Source organism: Talpa europaea, assembly GCF_964194135.1.
Source record: "Talpa europaea genome assembly, chromosome: 4".
NCBI classification, from domain to species: Eukaryota; Metazoa; Chordata; class Mammalia; order Eulipotyphla; family Talpidae; genus Talpa; species Talpa europaea.
Window position 1 is genome coordinate 139,648,652 of NC_140070.1, and position 18,215 is coordinate 139,666,866.

An 18,215-nucleotide genomic window follows, 5' to 3' on the forward strand; every position below is an offset into this window, starting at 1 on the left:
AACACGAAGACATCAGGAGTAAGAACTGGAGAAAGCATGGAGGCACTGCAGCTGTCCGGGCAGCCCGGTAGGCACGCTGCATCAGACCCGTCCCTCCAAAGGCCAGTCTCCCAGAAGCCTGGCCGGCGGTTCCTGTGCCCGCACTCTCAGCCTGGCCCCGTCGCTGTCTCCATGGTGGGGCTGCACCTCGCTGCCTTCAGTTTTCAGAGCTCCTGGAACCCCACCTCCCACCCTCACAGACCAGCTGGCCTGAAGCGCCCTAAACATCCTGCCTTCACTCAGGCACCTGCTTCATTTTCTGTCCCAAGGAGCAGCTTATTCCTGGCTTCCAGGGCGGCGGGGACCACAGCACTGAACGGGAACGTGAGCAGGACTGTGTCTTCATCCAGTAAGAATCCGACTTCCTCATCCAAGCCTTCACTGCCCTCTACCAGGACATCCACCATGTCGAGAACATCTGAGCCAGAGAGAGGAGATCAAGCCACGGCACAAACCACCCGAAAACCCCACTGTTGCGCACCCCATGGAAGGGCTAGGTAAGAGGATATTTGCAAGGCGAGAAATCAAAATTTAACTTCTCTTGGAAAAAGGCTTAATATAAAGCTTCATCCTAAATAAATGAGGACATTGCTTATAAAATTTTGAGTTCCTTGCCAGACAAAAATGAAGAATATCCAGCTCAGGGGATAACAGGTTGAGGTTTCCTCAAGTAACAACGAGAAACCCAGAAACTTTGACCTGGATATTCAGGGAACAACCCAAAATCTGAGCAGCAAAAGAGTGTGAGGTTACAGCATGGACTAGAGTATCTGGATTCAAATCTAGACTTGGCTAGGTCTGAGCTGTGTGAGTCTGAGCAGTTACTTAACCTTTCTGTGCCTCAGCTGTCTTAACCACAAAAACACCCCCCGGGTTGTTTATGAGGTTACATGGGTGAAGATTTGTGAAGAGCCTGGATCAGCACCCGGCACCAAGTACGCCGCACAAGCGCTGCACCTACTTCCCTCCACATGAGCTAAATAAAAAGGATACTGATCCTCATGCCCAGAGTAGACCGCTCTCTGACCAGGGAAACAGGCCGTCTGCCCTCTGCCTGAGGCCGCAGGGCAGCCCCGGCTCCACCTCACATGTGCCTGTCCACGCTGCGGGCAGAGCCATGGCCGCGCGCCTACCATCGATGTGGGAGATGGGAATGCTGGCGTCGTCGGCGTCCTGCCTCGCCACGGGGGCCTGCAGCGCGCTGGCTTCCTGGACAAAGTCGGAGGCTTTGTCCGTGTACGGGTAGGGATTTGCCACCAATGTCAGTAAAACCTGGGCAGCAGAGAGCCGAGTCACACGTGAAACAGGAAAAACGCCCCGCCCCAATCACTGAGGGAAGGTGCTCAGATGTGAACAGCCTCTAGTGGGGACAATCATCATTCTGCCAAGCTGGAAACTTTGTTGTAGAATTTTAAATTCTCTTTGCAGTACGCACCACTGTTTTTAATATAGCACTATTCCTTCACACAAAAATCCTGAAAAAGAACTAAACAGCACACAGCCACACACTCCCACGTCACAGGCTCTGAGACCAGGTGGCCGCCTTGGCCCTGGTCATCAAAACCACACCACAGCGGGGGCTCATCCCGCACTTGCGCCCGCACAGCGGGGACGGGCTTACGTGCTCCAGGAACTGGATCACGGCCTCCTGGGCCTCGCCCGCGCTGCTGTCCAGGTGCTCCAGCCACAGCTCCAGCTCCTTCCAGGTGTGCTCAAACACCCCCGTGTCCCGCAGGATCTGCCGGACACAGACATGGGAGGAGTCAGGATTGTGCTCCAGCGTGACAGACCCCAGGAGCGGAAAGGGGATTCACGTTTCACCCACAGTTCTACTCTAAAAGCTCTTCCCTTGAGCTGCGCTGCTACCATTGAGGGCAACGGCAGAGCTGTCCAGCAAAGCCATCACAGCCCAGCCCAGCCCTGCCGCTTCTGGCTCCTCGCCCCCAACTCCCAAACAATGAAAGGGGAAACAAATCAGCTGCTACTTTGGAGTCTGATTTTCTACCAGGATTTTCAGAGATGTAGGAAAATGTGCACAACCTGACCCCGACAGCTACTTGACAAAACCTCAGCCTGCATGAAATTTTCCATTTCCTCACGTCACACCACCTCAATGTGGCCCTGGCAAGAAGCACCCGCCACTCCTAAGAGAGCTGACTTTGCTGTAAGGTAGGACTTGAGCTGTGGGTGATGAATGACATCGCACAATGGCCTGATAAAAGACTAGGGTTTAAGCAGTGCCACCGCACGAACCCTGCCACAGAGAGCACTGGGGCAAACACAACGGGCCTCCCCTACCTACTGCTGTCGGATTATGACCCCAGGAGGAAATGGCAACCTGCTGAGGCCAAGACCTAGATGTACATGTCCTTAAATCAGCTCAGGTGAGGTTAAGGCAGTAAGGTGACCCACACCTTAAACATGGGGACTGTGATTCCTGTGCTCCCTCCCCCAGTGTTTGCCGTACAACAAAATAAGGACGAGATCTCCTGCTGCCCCAGCAGGGCCTGCTGCAGCCCCAGAAAGGTTAGCGTCAAGTACGAGAAGGCAGAGGAGAGAAACAAATGCCAAATGCCTCATTCTCCTCCTTGAACTCAGCACTGGGAGCCACTATGTGCTGGAACAGCCCATACTGCTCCCCATGTTTCATCTCCTCCACAGTCCTCTGCCTTCATTACTCCCACTCCCCAAGGGGAAGGCAGTCAGAGAAGTTAAGACGGTTGCCCAGTACACCCCAAGAAAGGGGCAGAACCAAAACAACCCTAGAAAGGACTTTGAAGCCCACCCATTTTCCAGGTCACCACGCAGCCTCTCGGGAATGCAGCCACATATAAGACATGAGTTAAACTTTGAACAGTCCTAAGACAGCCCAGATGTGGCGAGGGCCGATTGAGCACCCACTCAGGGGGCCAGGGCGGAGCACTGCCCCGAACACGTGCTGGCAGGCGGGCGCTCACCTTAGTGATTAGGAGTTTAGTTGATAACTTGAGTTGCAAATGGCTGCTGGTCACAAACATTTTCATCAGTAAATAAAACACAGATCGTTCTCCTCCAATAATCTCTGCATCTGGGCCTTCCTGGAGTTTGAACAATAGAATGCAACACACGTCAGGAGGCCGCGGCTTGTGACAAAGGTGCAGCACACCCAGGATACCGCCAGCCTTCGCCTCACCCTGTTCTGACCACACCTTGGCAAGACTGCTGAGATCTTATACATGAGGAACCTCAGGAGTTAGGCAACTCACCCCAAACCCCCAACAGCAGCTGTAGTACTAGCAGCAGAGAGAGGAACAGTAACAGAAGCACAGCGGCCTCTGTGTATGCTGGCACCACCTTGGTTTTATTCACACTCATGCCTTTTATCCTGGGCAGATAAAATCAACCTGCCCACCAATCCTGGGTGGTAGGGATGACTATTACCCAGTTTTTCACACGTAGACATGAGGAGGTAACAGACTGCATGATGGACAAGTGGGGAATGAATCCCAGGGACCGGGTGCAGTCGCTACCCTGCCTGCCGGCTGGTGGGAAAACAAAGCCCAGGGCTGGAGGACTCGCCGAAGGCCGTTCGTGCTGCATTTCAGCATTGTGGTACTGACCCAACACCACCTTATAGAGACAGCCTCTGACCAAGGCCAGTGGGCTTTGAGTATAGGTCTTACACAGAACCCAATTCCAAACTCCACCAACCATGTCTCTGGGGCGTCCCCTGCAGCCCCTGGATGATCCTGAACACGGGAAGTGCTGGCGCTCATGAAGCCTAACAGACTGGGGTGGTGTGGGGGACTGAATTTAAATTATTTTAATACCAGTTCTTCCAAAGAAAGAGGTCTTTGTTTCACTGGCCCTGTTCAGCTGGGAGAAGACCCAAAGGTTCCCAAGCTGGTCGTCTCCCTGGGGTGGGTGGTGGTGTCCTCACAGGGACTATGGCAGCACTGCCGGGTCTAATTGTGGATCCTCCTCTGACAGCTGGGCCCTCAGAACTGTCCTAACCTCTGTGCTCCAGCTGCTTTGCCTCTCCCAGGGCGTCGAGGAGTTGGCGGGTAAAGCAGGCCTGGTGTCAAGCAGGCACACACCACTGAGAACTCTCGAGGTTGGGGGAAAAAACAGAGAGTGCAGCACCACTGCCATCTCTGGCCTTCCTGGAAACAGCACATACTTCCCAGGCTACTGGTTTCCCACAAGATAGTAAATAAGACCCAAGGCATCTGAAAAACCACCTGACAACTAAAAACATGATGCCTAATTTTGCTTGGCCATTTTCCCTTTTTGGATAGAAGAGATAACAGTACCCCATATTTAAATACACAGGTTGCATTTTGAGTCCCCTTTATGGCTCGATATTATACTGTCCCAGAAGTCTTAAAAGACATTAAGACACAGACAAGAAGGAAACAACTCGCGCAGCCTTACTGATCTCTCCACCAGCCGCAAGCCCTTTTTTGGCTCAGTGTTACTCCCACCTCTGTCTTGAGTTCTTCCAGGATAAGGACAAGAGAAGGAATGTCCCCCCCCCGTGCCCCCCCCCCGCAAAAGGTTTGAAAATGACAAGGAAAGGCCCTCCCTGGTGGCGTAGCGGGTTGAGCGCAGCGCTGTGAAGCTGTCCGCAGCCTCTGCAGCGCTGGTTTGATTCCCAGACGGCCAGGGAGACACCCACATGGCACAGCAGACCTCTTCTGTCTTGCCCGCTGTTCCCCGCAGCAGTGCTTTCAATCTGTCTGCCTGTTCTGTGCCCCACTCTGTCTCTGGTGAATCCTCTCACCCTCCCGCACCTCTGGCCTGTACCCTAGCTCTTGTATAAATAAATAAATCTTAAAAAAATTAAAAAAAAAAAATGACAAGGAAAACATAAAATGGTCAAGATTAAAAATGCTAAGCCCCCCCCCCAAAAAATGCTAAAACCCAGCAATGTAGTTTCAGTAAAGAGACATTAAGCACCTTAATTTGCAAAAGCAAAGAGATTCACAGATGGCCTAGCTCTGCTCTGAACAACCCTCTCGAAACAGAGAACTGATGTCCCCCTTCAGGATCCAGGCTCGCCAGCGTCCTGATCCAGTTAGAAAGTTCCAGGTCAGAAGGTCAACAAACCCAGCAGGTCAGTGAAAGAGAGCAGTCGGGAGCCTCCGCTCCTACCTGGGCCTTCAACCATAACAGCTTGCTGGCAGGCAGTTCCAGCGCCACCTGCAGCATGTGGTGCTGCAGAATGGGGGGCACCTCCTCTCGAAGGCCCTGCTCGGAGGTGACGCCTGCAGGCGGAGAGGGGAACAACAGATGAGAAGTGGTGAGGAGGTGGGTGCCCACCCAGCTGCCACCCCTGGCCAGAGGAGGAGCTAGGTACTTCCTGTTTGGAAATAAAAAGGAAGGAAGCGGGGTCCATCTCCCCTGCTCTGTGCCCACCTAAGGCGACTGCCCAACATGCCTCACCTGACATGACCCCGCCTCCTGAAGTCTAGCCAGATCCTTCAACCAAAAGCCCAGATTCTACCTGACCCAAGCAGTCTTTCCCTCTGCTGGAAGCCCCACCCCCACCAGGATGCCCTCCAGGTGTGGCCCCTACATAATGTCACCTCGTCCTGGATGGCCTCACTCCCAGACCACAAAGACTCTCGGGGTAGACTGTGGCTCCCCAAGCTGGAAACTGGTTCTTGTGCTCTGGCCTGATTTCCAGGCCCTTTGCTTGGGAAGGACACAGCTACTAAATACTAAGTGACCACATTCTAGTAAATTACTTGTGCTCCTGGCAAAGAGAACTTTTTGCCCTCAAACAATTAAAAAGCTAATCATAGCCTTTGGATATAGGACCATTTCAATGTCTTAAAAAACTCAAAGAGGGGCACTTCTGCAAGGCTTCTTTGGCAAGCCCAATTATAAAGTCAATTTCACTAGACAGCCTGTTCCAAGCGTGGTGTGCGCCTACCTTGCCGAGTGAGCCATGAGCAGGAGGCAGAGCGCCTGCCAAGGGCTGTGCTTTCTGCAGGCCCCTGTGCAAAGGCATGAGATGAGGGTCGGCCTCTCTGACCTCAACTGTCAATCAGTCACTGCAGGCAACTCAAACTGCTGTTTCTCCCTTCTTTCACTGCTAAGCAGTCATCTGATACTTAATTAAGAAAGACCATCTATTTAAGATCTCAGTCCAAATAAAATTAACCAGGCCGGAGGAGCAGCATGCTGGCCAAGCTCCCCACCAGTCCTCGCTCCTCAGCTTTGGGGGCTCTAATCTGGCGCCTCAGCTCCTCCCTCGCCCCTGGCACACATGGTAGAAGGTGCCTGCGCTGGCTCAGACGCACCTTTCAGCAGCTTGCTGAAGTCGAAGTTGTACTGCATGACCACATGCGGCACCACCTTCTGGTAAAGGCATATGACCTGGAGCAGGGCCGCTTTCAGAAGAATGGTCTCTGCATCATCTGAACCAAAATAAAACAGCAGACATTAGGGAAGTCCTCAACAGTGACAGGTACGCTGCTTGGCAGCTCTGTTTCCCAGTCCCCAGCACATGGACTGCACACGGACGCTGTGGAAAGGCCCACAGAGAGCCAGATGGAAGGAGGCACTGTGGGAAGAAAGTCAGGCCTGTGCAAACAGCCGGGGTTCGTTTCCCTGCAGCGGACTCAGCAGGTGTCATGAAGCTGCCCTGTCCCTGTGTCTTTGGCTGAACAATGGAGGCACAGCAGGGCCCGGCCTGGCAGACACAGAGCCTATCACCTGGCCACTAACAAGGGCTGAGTCAGTGCATCTTATTATGGGGGGACCTTGTACCCACATTAACATGCTGAGAGAGCCCCCCAACCACACCCTGGAAAGGCCAGAGACATGCAGTCACTGTTCTTCAAGTCTTTTGAGGTACAGTGGTGGCATAAATTGTGAGCACATCTCTAAGAAGACGTTAAAATTCAACCTGCAACTCCATTCAAATTCTTCCCTCCCAAGCAACAAAGGAACCCAGGCTTCATTCACAGCAGAGAGGCCTTCACAGTCCCCCCTAGACAGTAGCCATTCTGCTGGCCTCTGCTCCACCGCAGGCCGCGGGAGTCCTCACCGCACTGGGGAGCCACAGTGGCAGCAGGAGACCTCTTGCCCGTCTTCGTCCCTTTCTTATCATCCTGTTTTGTCTCTTGCTTTACAAGTGACTGCCAGACCCACACGACGGTGTTGAGATCTGGTACAATCTACAATAGAAAAGGCAAAGACCAAAAATCAGTTACATTAAACAATGAAGAGAAATAAAGGAACGAGCAAGGAGAAACAAAAAGTAGCAGGGAGGTGCAAGCACGTGAGAGTGTACATGCGTGTACGTGACCGGGCACACATGAGTGTACATAAAAATGAGTGTGAGTGTGTAAGAAAGAGGCAGGATGGTGGGGGAGAGAACAGGCCTTTTGTGAGCTCTAGATGATGCCTAGAAAGGTACGTGAGGACTGGGGGGGGGGGGAATGCTGATAAATCAAATAAATCTCTTAAGACTCATCTAGGCAAGCAAGGGAGCTGTTCATTAAGGACAAAGTCACACATCATAATGGCGGCGGGGAACCTGACAGGCAAGGAAACCACCCTCCTCACTCACCAGACTAAGCCAAGAGGAGAAGAGGGAAGAGGGGCTTCCCAAACACACCCCACTGAGGCTCAGGCCGGTGTGTGCCTGCAGCGATGGCAGTGGGGGGGCTGCATAGTGCCAGGTGAGCCATGCGCTCCCAGGAGCACCAGCCTCTTCACTGCCCTTCACACTCACCCTCTGTGCCCCACAGGTGGCTTCCCTGCTGCTGTGTCTGTGATTCTAGTAAGGAAAGCCTGGAAACTTTTCCGGGGACGGTGAGCCTGGCTCTGTGCCTACCTTGCTCAGGGCCTCTCTGAAGAGACGCACAAACTCCTCCATCATGGTAGCTGTGTACACACCCGATCCTTGCCAGGCCTCCTTGTTTAGGCAGTACTCAATGGTTTTTAGTGCTCTCTTCAAAATGCCGGAGAGGAGGGACAGAGCTGTGTGCTTCACTGATTTGCTGTCCAACTGGGAAGAAAGAGTCGCATCCACAAATGTCACCAGGCTGCACGGGGGACCGACTTCCCACGCCCTGGGCTGGGTGGCTCCTGCCCCTGCCGGGCTCCTCACCTCCCACATACCTGACCTTAGCAACTGCCTGGCAGGCGGTTACTACAGGCAGCTCCTTGTCTGTCCCTGTGAGCTCCTCTGACAACCGCCCAGCCCAGATGGATTATCTGCCTCCACAGCAGCAGGATCTCAGCAGAAGCCAACCCTATGTGTTACGTGGGCAACACCACACCGATAGACGGGAGCTGTGGAGCGGCCACACAGTGCGGGATGCTGCCCGTCCAGCAAGATCCTGGTGTTTTTATTGATCGCATAATCATAGAGCATCAGTTACGTGGGGTAGGAGGACAAACAGAAAAAGATGGGGGAAACTGAAAAAATGTGCTTATGTCATCTAGGGCTTCGGGGGAAAGCTCTTGATGTCAGGAGGCAGCTAGCTCAGTAGGTGAGCATGCAGCCCGATCGCAGGCCTCTGACATCCAGACACTCTGTGTGGGTTCAGAAAGGCAGCCAAGGCTCTAGACCCTCACTTGCCATAATGCTCAAGAACCTGTGCCACCTCCAAGCTGAGAGAAAGCAGAGCTCCACCCTGAGCGACACGGGATGCAGCACTGTAGCCTCAGCAGGGGGAGGGAAACCAACCCTCTCCCTCACCCCACAACAGCCAGCTCTATCCAGGCATGGACGCCCCCAGGGGCACAGCCCTCTCTCCTGAAACAACACCCCAGGAGGGAGAGTAGACAGCTTTTGTGTCCAGACCACCAGCAGCTAGCGGGAAGGGACGCATAAATGCAGCCGGCCTGTGAACGCTCTCCTCTCCCCACACAGAAGCCAGGAGCTCACATGTTCCTTTCAATTCTATTTTCTTGCAACCCCTTATGATAAAATATTTTGTATCTCCCACAAATCAGATGGGTAAGCTAGCTGGGTCCCAATATCACTCGTAATGATTTGGCAAGCAGAATAAAAGCCCTTGCTGCCTAGTCCACACAGGCCTTTTTTCTACTCCTCACCCCACCACCCACTCAGCACAAACCTCACTGGCCACTCAAAGATCTCAAATCAAAAGGATGTTCAGTGCCAGGGCACGATCTAAGGAGTCTGCACTACCTGACAGTAAGTGCCCACTATCATGGGGCCGACTCAGGCCTGTGCTACCTGCCACCACCCACCCTGGTCCTGCTGGTGCCCTAACCACCCAGCCACCTGGAACGGTGGGCCTTCCCCTGGAAACCCAGTGGCCGTGCATGCCCTCTGAAAACCTGGCCTCCCCCAGCAAGGTCTTGAGCAACCTGGGTTTAGGAGGGGCTGGCAGGACCCCAGACCCACAGCTGTACAGCTGTCCACATAAAGCCAGGATGCGGGGGTGAAAGATACAGAGTTCCTTAGAATCAGGCTCTGACGGATGTGGGACCTTATACTAAACAGTGATGTGAAACTTAAGAATCTATGTTTTCCCATGAACATGTCCTCCAAAAAAATGCCTGAAAACAGCTGGTCCTCAAAATAAATGCTCCCCAGAAAAATTTAACACTACTTAACTTAAACCACGAAAGAAAGGATTTGCTACACCAATTTTAGTCCCCCCACCAGAAATCCACACGAATGAGAGTGTAACACGACACAGGCTGCACTGAATACTCTTCTCTTTCCTGTTCTGAGTTCTCCTGCAGAGGCAGGTATCGAGCACCACAGAGGCGCGGCGGTATGGCTGGAGCAGGGAGAGCTATGTTAGGTCAGTGCTGCAGGCACCAGGGCCCCCGCCCTGCTCATGCAAAGCACCAGAGGCTCACTGACAAAACAGGGATCAATGCATCCAGGCCAGTACTGTCAGAACAATCCCCAAGGTCATCAGCAGCATGAGAGAAAGTTCTAGAAGCAGAATAACCACTTACATTTAATGCCTGGGTGAACATCATCTTGTTGCACACCAGGGGCACAGTGGTCACCATCACCATCGCCAGGAGCCGAGGTAGAGGGATGAACTCTCTGGTCTGAAACGCCCGGGAGATGTCTGGCTGGGCTTCGTAGATCTGTGGAAAGAAGGGAGAAGAATGACCTGGGGCCATTTCAAAGCTAAGGCTAACTGCAGGCACCCACCATGAAGCCGCTGCAATGAAACAATTATAGTGACAAAGGGTCCAGAAGACTAACCTCCAGACCCACTTATAAAAGACAAGTCAGGTCTCGAGACTGGCTGGTCACCAGGACAGTGACCTTCAAATCCCAGCCTTCAGGACAGCCCTTTAGTGTACCATAATCTACATTACAATAAGCATGACCTAACTGAACCTCAATGAGGTTAGCAATCTCCCCAGGAACATGCAGCTAGTGAGCAGCGAGGTGAGGGACAGGCCTGCCTGTCCCTCCTCCCCGCTCCCTTGGGGAGAGCAGCCCCGAGCACCTCCCACAATGGGCGTAGGCCAGAAGCTGTCTTCCCAAAACGAGGTGCAAAGAGCATCCTTCGGGTCCCAAGATCCAAGACATGCAGGGACTGCACACACAGGCACACAAGGGAGACAAAGTGACGATGCAAACAAAGCTTGCCTTACAGACAAGCCGAGCCCAGGCTGAGGCCAGGTGTTTTAGCTCTAGCAGGGGTGAGACTGACACAGCCAGCAGGCAGTGCTGCCAACGGGCTAGAGTAACTACTTCACTGGTGAGTGAGGGGATGTTGGCATCAATGGTCAGAAGAAAACTAATATGTTGTTTACGTAAAACACATTTCAAGTGTTCTAAGCACCTGCAACAGCAAAATGATCCTAACACCAAAATGATCCTAAAATTCAGACATTTCATTACTTCTGACCTAACCACGCTGAAACTCACATCTCTATAAAAGGTCTGAATGAAGCAGATAAATTGGCTCAACGGGTTCAAAAGGCCCAGACCTCAGCATTCAACACAGTGAAAAGCAGTGTCTCTAGAGGATAAGGGCACATTGAGATCTGAAGCAGCCCCTGAAAGAGGCTGAGAGGGGGCCTATACTGCGTGGTTTATGGAGATGTCAATTCCCCCACGTGCCACTGCTGTCCAGCTCCCTCCACCCCCCACCAGTACTTCCCAATGCCCAGGTGTTCACCTTGTTTAACAGTTTGATGTTATTTGTCCAAGCGGACTTCACTCTCGGGAGAAAGGAAAACGAAACTTCCTTGAAGTATTTGTTCAGGAGGTCGGGACACACTTTAAGAATGTTCACCACGAGTTCGGCCACCAGCTCATCATCTGCTGCCGTTTTCAAGCCCAACAGGAAGTGCAGGAGGGTCAGATTTCCTCCTCTGTGGAGAGCAGAGAGGAGTCAGCAGCGAGTTTTCACCACTGGCCCAAAGCTCATGGCCCAAACCGGTGGAAACAGTTGTGACACAAGCCCACATTCTGGTTTTGGTCTATTTCCCACACAGCATAAAGCAGGACACTTCCATCCCCACCAGAGGGCTTGGGTTTCACGCTTATACTTTCCTGTGGCGGGGAAGACTCTGTCCTGCTCCCATCCCTTCTCTCCCTCATGTTCATGTGACTTAAAGAAGAGGAAGGAAACATTCTATCCAGCCTGACCACCTACTCGTCTGTGGAGAAGGCCAAGCGCATGTAAAGAAAAGGCAAAGCCAAGAGGAAAGAATCCACTCAAAATTTCCTCCGAGATTTTAGTGATCTCTTTCCTCCAACCACACATGAAAAGCAAGCAAATTATATGTGCCCTAAAAACACAGAGGACAAATTTTCTTCTGAAAAGATGAAAGCTTTTCTTCTCCATAAAGAGCAACCTGTGCCAAGCGCCGTGCCATGACCTCACTCCTGAAGGCTCAGCCAAAGCACAAGGCCTCTGCATAGGTCTCCCGCTGCCTCTACTTTCGCCTTACCTCGAATTCCTATCCTTCACCCAGCAGCTGAAAGGAGCTAATAAGGCAGAAAAAACAACAAACTAGCGTGTGATAATATCCTGAACTTGTCCCAATGTGGGCAGTTTTCAAAAGATGATGGTGAAATAAGCAGGAAAACCAGCAGACATTACAACCTGAGAAAGGGAGCAAGCAACCCGGGACCTGTGACCCAGCCCACCTCGACCCCTTCCCAGAACAGATGCCACCTCCTATCTGCATGAAGCACCAAGTCCAGAGAAACCTGAGAAAGTGCCTCTTCTCATGCCATGCCCATGGCCTCCAGGACCCTTACAGCTTTCTATCGCCTACAAACAGGTGGAAACAAAAATGTTCCACGATAGCCTCATACATTAACACAGTTTTCAAGGAGCGAGTTAAAAAGAGCATTCTTAATGTGGAAACTTCATGAGCAAGACAAATACAGTGCATGATGTCAACAGGGCTTTAAATCTACAAGGAATGCAAAAAAATGCCACACGTACACACGTGTACACACAGATAGTAATCAACAACAAACAATAAATTGAACAGCACTGCCACTGACACAGCGGTTGCTACTTGGCACCCACAGCTCTGGCTGTTTCCACACTCTACTCTCTCCGAGGCAGGCACTAATGTCATCTCCACAGGTCGAATGAGGTAGCAGAGGGGACAGAAGCAATTTGCTTAAGGTCTCAGAGCTGTCTGACCCCAGAATCTTTTAACTTCCACCCCAGAAGCTGGTAAACCACTCCCACCGTGTTGTCTCAGTAAATAAAGTTTTACTGGAACCCACTGTTCACGTCAAGGCTGCACTGCTGCCATGGGTCACAAAGAGTGCATGTCCTGCCATGCCTACAGTATTTACTGTCTGGCCCTTAATAGGGAAAGTTTGCCTGCCCTCGCTTCCCAAAGCTCATTATGTGCCAGGCACTGTCTAGGCATTGAAAATCCTAAGCAGATCAGCCTTTGTTCTCATGGTTTCTAGACAACGAGGTAATGAACAAGTGAACAAACAAATATACAAAGTATTGTTAACTCACTGTGGAAAGCAAAAGCCAGGCACAGGACATGACAGTGCAGGGGCTTTACAGAAAAGGGCGTCCAGGGAAGAGTCCCTGAGGCAGTGACATCGCAGAGAGCTGCCTGAACAGAGGGCGGGAGGTGTACAACTAGTGGCAGCCTACAGCTCAGTTCCTCAAAGTCTTTCAACAACTCCCTCAGGAACAAACTCCCTTCCTCCATCCTAAGTACAAACATTTGTCTTTTTACGTTAATGGCTTCAAAAATTTACATAAGCCACAGCTGATTTAAACAGACCACACCCACAAGTTAATTCAATATGTTCATTGAATGATCGTCTACTTTATGGCTCTACTTAAGGGAGAAGAATGTGTGTGTTTTAAACAAGGAGTTATAGCAAAGTCTGCTGTGACATTTTAGCAGCAAATTAGCTTATTCCTATTACTGATGAAAGGAAAGCTACCCTATTACCAAAACAATGTTAAATTTAGGAAAAAGGAATAATGTGGCAAGTTAATTCATAATTGTCTCAGAATCAAAAGTTCAAAGTCACAGGCTGAGAGAAAAATTCCTATGGTGCTGGCCCATTCTAAAAGAATCAGCGATTTTTCAGGTGGTTCAAACTAAATCAAATCACTACTATATCATTGTAATAAAATGCCAAAAGGGCAAAAAACACCAAGGTTATTTACAATGACCAGAGAAGAAACCCATTTTTTTTTTTACTGTCAAGTGGGGAAAAACGGGATGATAAACATCTAAAGAGGCCATTTCGCTATTAAAAAATGGTAACATGGATACGCAATAAGGCTACACAACTACAAAGAGACAGTCTGAAAGAATACACTCTAAACCATTAACTGTGGCCTTTGTTTCCTTGCTGATAAAAGGTTATCCTAATTGTGAAATGTAAAACAAAATTTTGAAATCCGAGCTTGTCAGCAGACCACCTTTAAGCAATGGGAGGGTGGCTCAGTTATTAAGCGTAAAAGCTGGGAACCAGTTTCTGTGTTCAAATCCCACCCTGCTGCTTAACAATGAGTGACCTGACCTTTCTGTGCCAATTCCCCTCGTGTGTAAAGCTGGGTTAACAATGGCACCCACCCCAGAGCTGTTGCAAGGCCCATGTTGGGTCCACTCTCCCCAGGAAGGTGGAGGCCGTACTTTCAGAGGTAGCGGAAGCCTTCCTGAGTGAACACACGCAGCCCATCCCGGGCAAGGTGTCTCCTCTCTCCAAGTGTTTAAGTCCATTGCTGCCCTGAGACCCGCACAGGAGGAGCAGAAGCTCTCTGGGTCTTTAACTGCTCACCCTGAAGAGTCAGATCGCGTCTAAAATTCAAGTTCTAACCCACTACAATTCCAAAACCTCACAAACTGCCTCTGGCCCATCACAGGCAATGACTTCAGAGGAACACACACTCGGGATCAGTCTTTACACTTTACCTGCCAAAGGTGCCCAAAGATGCGTCATAAAAATTAATCCCATGCTTGAGCGAACAGCACAGGTCCATCAGGAAGGTGTGTACAAGTTCCCTCACCATGGTCTTCCCTGCATCTTCAGCAGAAGCCTAGGAGGGTTTTAAACAATTCAATCAAAATTCCAAGCTCATAAAACTTAGGAACAGCTATGGAGAAAAAAATGGACATCAAGAGGCTAATGACAATTTAGAAAACATTTTAAACAGTTGGCATCATTTGGGAAAAACAAACAAACAAACAGAACACACCAATCAAGATTGAAAGTAAAATAATGTTAAGAGGGACAAGTTTAAACCTATATTTTAAAACAAGTTTAAGAACGACTTAATTTCTCTTGCTCTTTTGAATGAAATTCCATATTTGGGAGTGTTTTTATTAAGCCCTGAGGCTTCCAGGTAATAGAGAAGAGGAGACATGTTCAAAACAGGAGGACACAGGCAAGTCTGGAAGATAAAAGGCAGTAAAACAGCAGGATCCTGAGGAGAATTACTAGGGTTCACAGGAAGTCCGAGCCCTCACAACTCTGGCCACATGCACGTTCTGAAACACCCGGAGGAAACTGAAAAGGAGGAGCAGAATGGCCTCGGGTCCATGAGGGCCAGGGCTCAGGCCAGGGCTAGGACACATGTCAGAAGGGGGGTATCATGGGTCCCACACTCAGGGTCCTGAAGCAAAAACAAGCAGCCTTGAAGTTGTAAAGGCTGAATACGAAAGGATGGAAGAAAGAAGAGGTGAGTAGAGAGGAGGAGGAGAGCCTGGTAATCTGCAAAGCAAGCACCTGCAGGGAACAAAGCTGACCCTGAGCTAAATGGAAAGTAGTTTTCATATTAGAAACACAAAAGGTTAAATTCGTGATACCTCAGAGATTAGAGAAAAAAATCTAATCTAAAAAAATTGTATGGGGCCTCCCCGGTGGCACAGCGGTTGAGTGCTGGGCTGTGAAGCTGCCCGCAGCCTCTGCAGCCGGTTCAATCCCCAGCCGCTGGCGAGAGTCCCACGTGGCGCGCAGACCTCTCCTGTTGCCCGCTGCTCCCCTCAGCAGTGTATTTCGTCCGTCTGCCTGTTCTGTTCCCCGCTCTGGCTCTGGTGCATCCTCTCACCCTCCCGCGCTTCTGACTATACCCAGTGCTTGTATAAATAAATCTTAAAAAAAAAAAAAGCAAAAAAAAAAAAATAATAAACTGTATGATATCTAAGTGTAGAATTACTATACCCACAAGCCAAAGAAGTAGACCAGACAGAGGTAATTTTTTAAGCAGGTCTCTGCTCAGACTTCTTGGCTCCAGCTGGGAGGCTCATACCCACAGTGGGGTCACCTGAGCCCAGATGTGACCTACCTTGACATCTTCCAGGCTCACATCACTGATCCCATTCCACTTGTAGAGAGAGGCTATGTGGTTCAACAGCTGCCCAGTAAAGAATCGCACTTTCTGGGTTTTTGTGACATGTTTATTGTGAACTACCTAAAAACAGGAAAACAAATGAAGTTCAAGAAATTCAATTATTATTTTTAACATAATGGTTTTCTTTTTTTGTCAAGATAGAAAGAATGCAGGCTCATGGCAGAAAGGTTGGGAAAACAGAGAGAAAAATGAAACTCACCAACATTCCTGCCAGCATAGGTGACCCAGTTAGCATTTTGGTATCGTTTCTTTCAACCCTCCCACCCCCAGGTACATGGGCAAAACTGGTCATCTGTGTGTGTGTGTCTCTGAGGTTATATTTATATAATAAGCAGTTTAGCACTTACTTTTTTTATGTAGCAGGCACTTTCCCCACATCAATGAAATTCCTTTACAGCATCACTTTGGAGGATTGGTATCATTCTACCCTGAGTGACCAAAATACACTTCACCATTTCCTGGGTGTGTACAAGCAGGGTGTTGCCTGAAGCTGGCTGATCAGCATTCCTGTACAAGGTCTCCACTGAATCTCTGACTATGGACTTGGGGGGAGTTCTCAGCTCCCCCCAGAATTTCTGGGGAGGTGGTCTGGGTATCTGTACTTCAACTCTTCTGAGGTAACCCACCCCCACCTCTAGGTCAACCAACATGTTTAAGACCCTGGACACATCCTACCAGACCTGCCTCTTCCAGAGTGGCTGACATGCCCGGGAAAGTACCCGACTCTAGAGCTGGTGTGGAAACCATTATTTTAAACAGGAAATTCTCATTTGGTAGGTGAAGAAACCCTGTACCTCATTGTTTACATTCCTTTGACTCAGGATTTCTCTGCCTCGGCACTACTGACAGCTGTGGCGGGCTCTCTGTGCCCTGCCCACAGGGCCCCTGAGCCTCCTGGCATGACAACTGAGCACATCTGCAGACACCGCCTGATGTCCCAAGGTGGGCCCCGTCACCACCAGCTGAGCCACTGCTGAAAGTGAGAACTTGCCCACAAAGACATGTAATCATGGCTACTTAGCATGGCCCACAAAGCCAAGTACACACTCGGGGATGCAGTGAAAACCTTGGACAAGGATGCCGATCAGCCAACTTCGTGGATCACCAGTTTGTGGTCTTCTGACAACTTTCACATTGGGAAGGTCACAGAGTTTTCCAATTGTTCATTTAAGGTGTTTGTATATTAAAGACAGTGATCCTATCAGCAAGTTTTAAATTTCTCTAAGAGGCTGCAGAAGGCAAAATATGCAACATCAGGCAACACTTGCTGGGTGGGTGAATGAACTGTCCAATAACTCCTGTGCAACAGACCAACAATTCTTCCCTGTCGGGTAAAACACCTGAGCTGAGCAGCGGCTCCACCGTTCTCTGTAACTTCTAGGCCAGCAACTCACCAGCCCCACCATGTTTCTTCTGCTTGTGAAATAGTTGCTACTCCACCCCCAGAACCACCACACCACTGACCCTGTCACAGCTCCAGAGTCCTGTGAAGAACTGGAGCAACAACATCAGAGACTCTGACCACCAAACACATACCTTGGCTTTCAGCGTGGACAGCAACATGCTGACGGTGGAGATCCTATCTTCCTTTACGCCCGAACTGAAAATGCAAGGAATAAATTCTGGAAGGAAAAGTTTCAAAACATTAAACTCAAAAACATCTTGAATAGGAAAACAGACTGAGAAACCATCACTGCTTAAATGGAACAGCAAACAATGCCATCTACTTTCTTTAATTTTTTAAGCTGGAAGTGATATACAAGTTCACAACAAGATTAGCCACTTCCCTGGCATGGACATCAACAATCTAAAAGTAAAACGATGACAGAGCTTTGAAAGGAGTTTAGGAGTTTCTTAGTTGTCTTGCTCTCCCTTTCTCACACTAAACCAAATACAATTAATTCAATATTGACTTTGAGGAAGAACGTGTGGTATGATTAGTTTTCTCTCTTCTCTCAGACTTGGCTAAAGTTTAAATGACAGTCAACATTTTATGGATCGGGGGTGAACTTGGAGTGATGCTTGTGTTTTGTTTTCTCCTTCACACGTTTGGCTCCCCAGGGAAGCAGCGACCCCAGCCTGTGGCTGCACCGGCACCAGCACGCTGGCAACACTGGGCAGAAGCTCTGAGCAGTTACACGGTCACTTACTCTATGCAGAGTTAATGGCACATGGAATTTCTACAAAAGCAAATTCACTATTCTTAAAACAAACAAAAAAATCAGAAAATAACAAACTTAGAAATAATATTTAAGATAACCATAATCCACTCCCCAGAAATTAACGGTTAACCTCTGGCTTACCATTTAACTATTCACCTTCCGATGTACTCATGCTCTGTCATATTTAATTTTTAGTAAAGTGGGA

The 18,215-nt window shown here is 49.8% G+C and overlaps 1 protein-coding gene across 1 annotated transcript in view; it reads right to left on the reverse strand.

The window, feature by feature from the left end:
- URB1 (URB1 ribosome biogenesis homolog) overlaps positions 1 to 18,215 on the reverse strand; it is a gene marked incomplete at its 5' end in the record, with an annotated part of 53,904 nt that overhangs the window by 24,672 nt on the left and 11,017 nt on the right. The window contains 13 exons of the mRNA XM_084231222.1: positions 287 to 457; positions 1,173 to 1,311; positions 1,661 to 1,777; positions 2,997 to 3,116; positions 5,173 to 5,285; positions 6,327 to 6,443; positions 7,076 to 7,205; positions 7,868 to 8,041; positions 9,979 to 10,116; positions 11,166 to 11,361; positions 14,410 to 14,534; positions 15,783 to 15,908; positions 17,385 to 17,470. Coding sequence (XP_084087348.1) covers positions 287 to 457; positions 1,173 to 1,311; positions 1,661 to 1,777; positions 2,997 to 3,116; positions 5,173 to 5,285; positions 6,327 to 6,443; positions 7,076 to 7,205; positions 7,868 to 8,041; positions 9,979 to 10,116; positions 11,166 to 11,361; positions 14,410 to 14,534; positions 15,783 to 15,908; positions 17,385 to 17,470 — 1,752 coding nt within the window. The remainder of the gene's footprint in view (positions 1 to 286; positions 458 to 1,172; positions 1,312 to 1,660; positions 1,778 to 2,996; positions 3,117 to 5,172; positions 5,286 to 6,326; positions 6,444 to 7,075; positions 7,206 to 7,867; positions 8,042 to 9,978; positions 10,117 to 11,165; positions 11,362 to 14,409; positions 14,535 to 15,782; positions 15,909 to 17,384; positions 17,471 to 18,215) is intronic.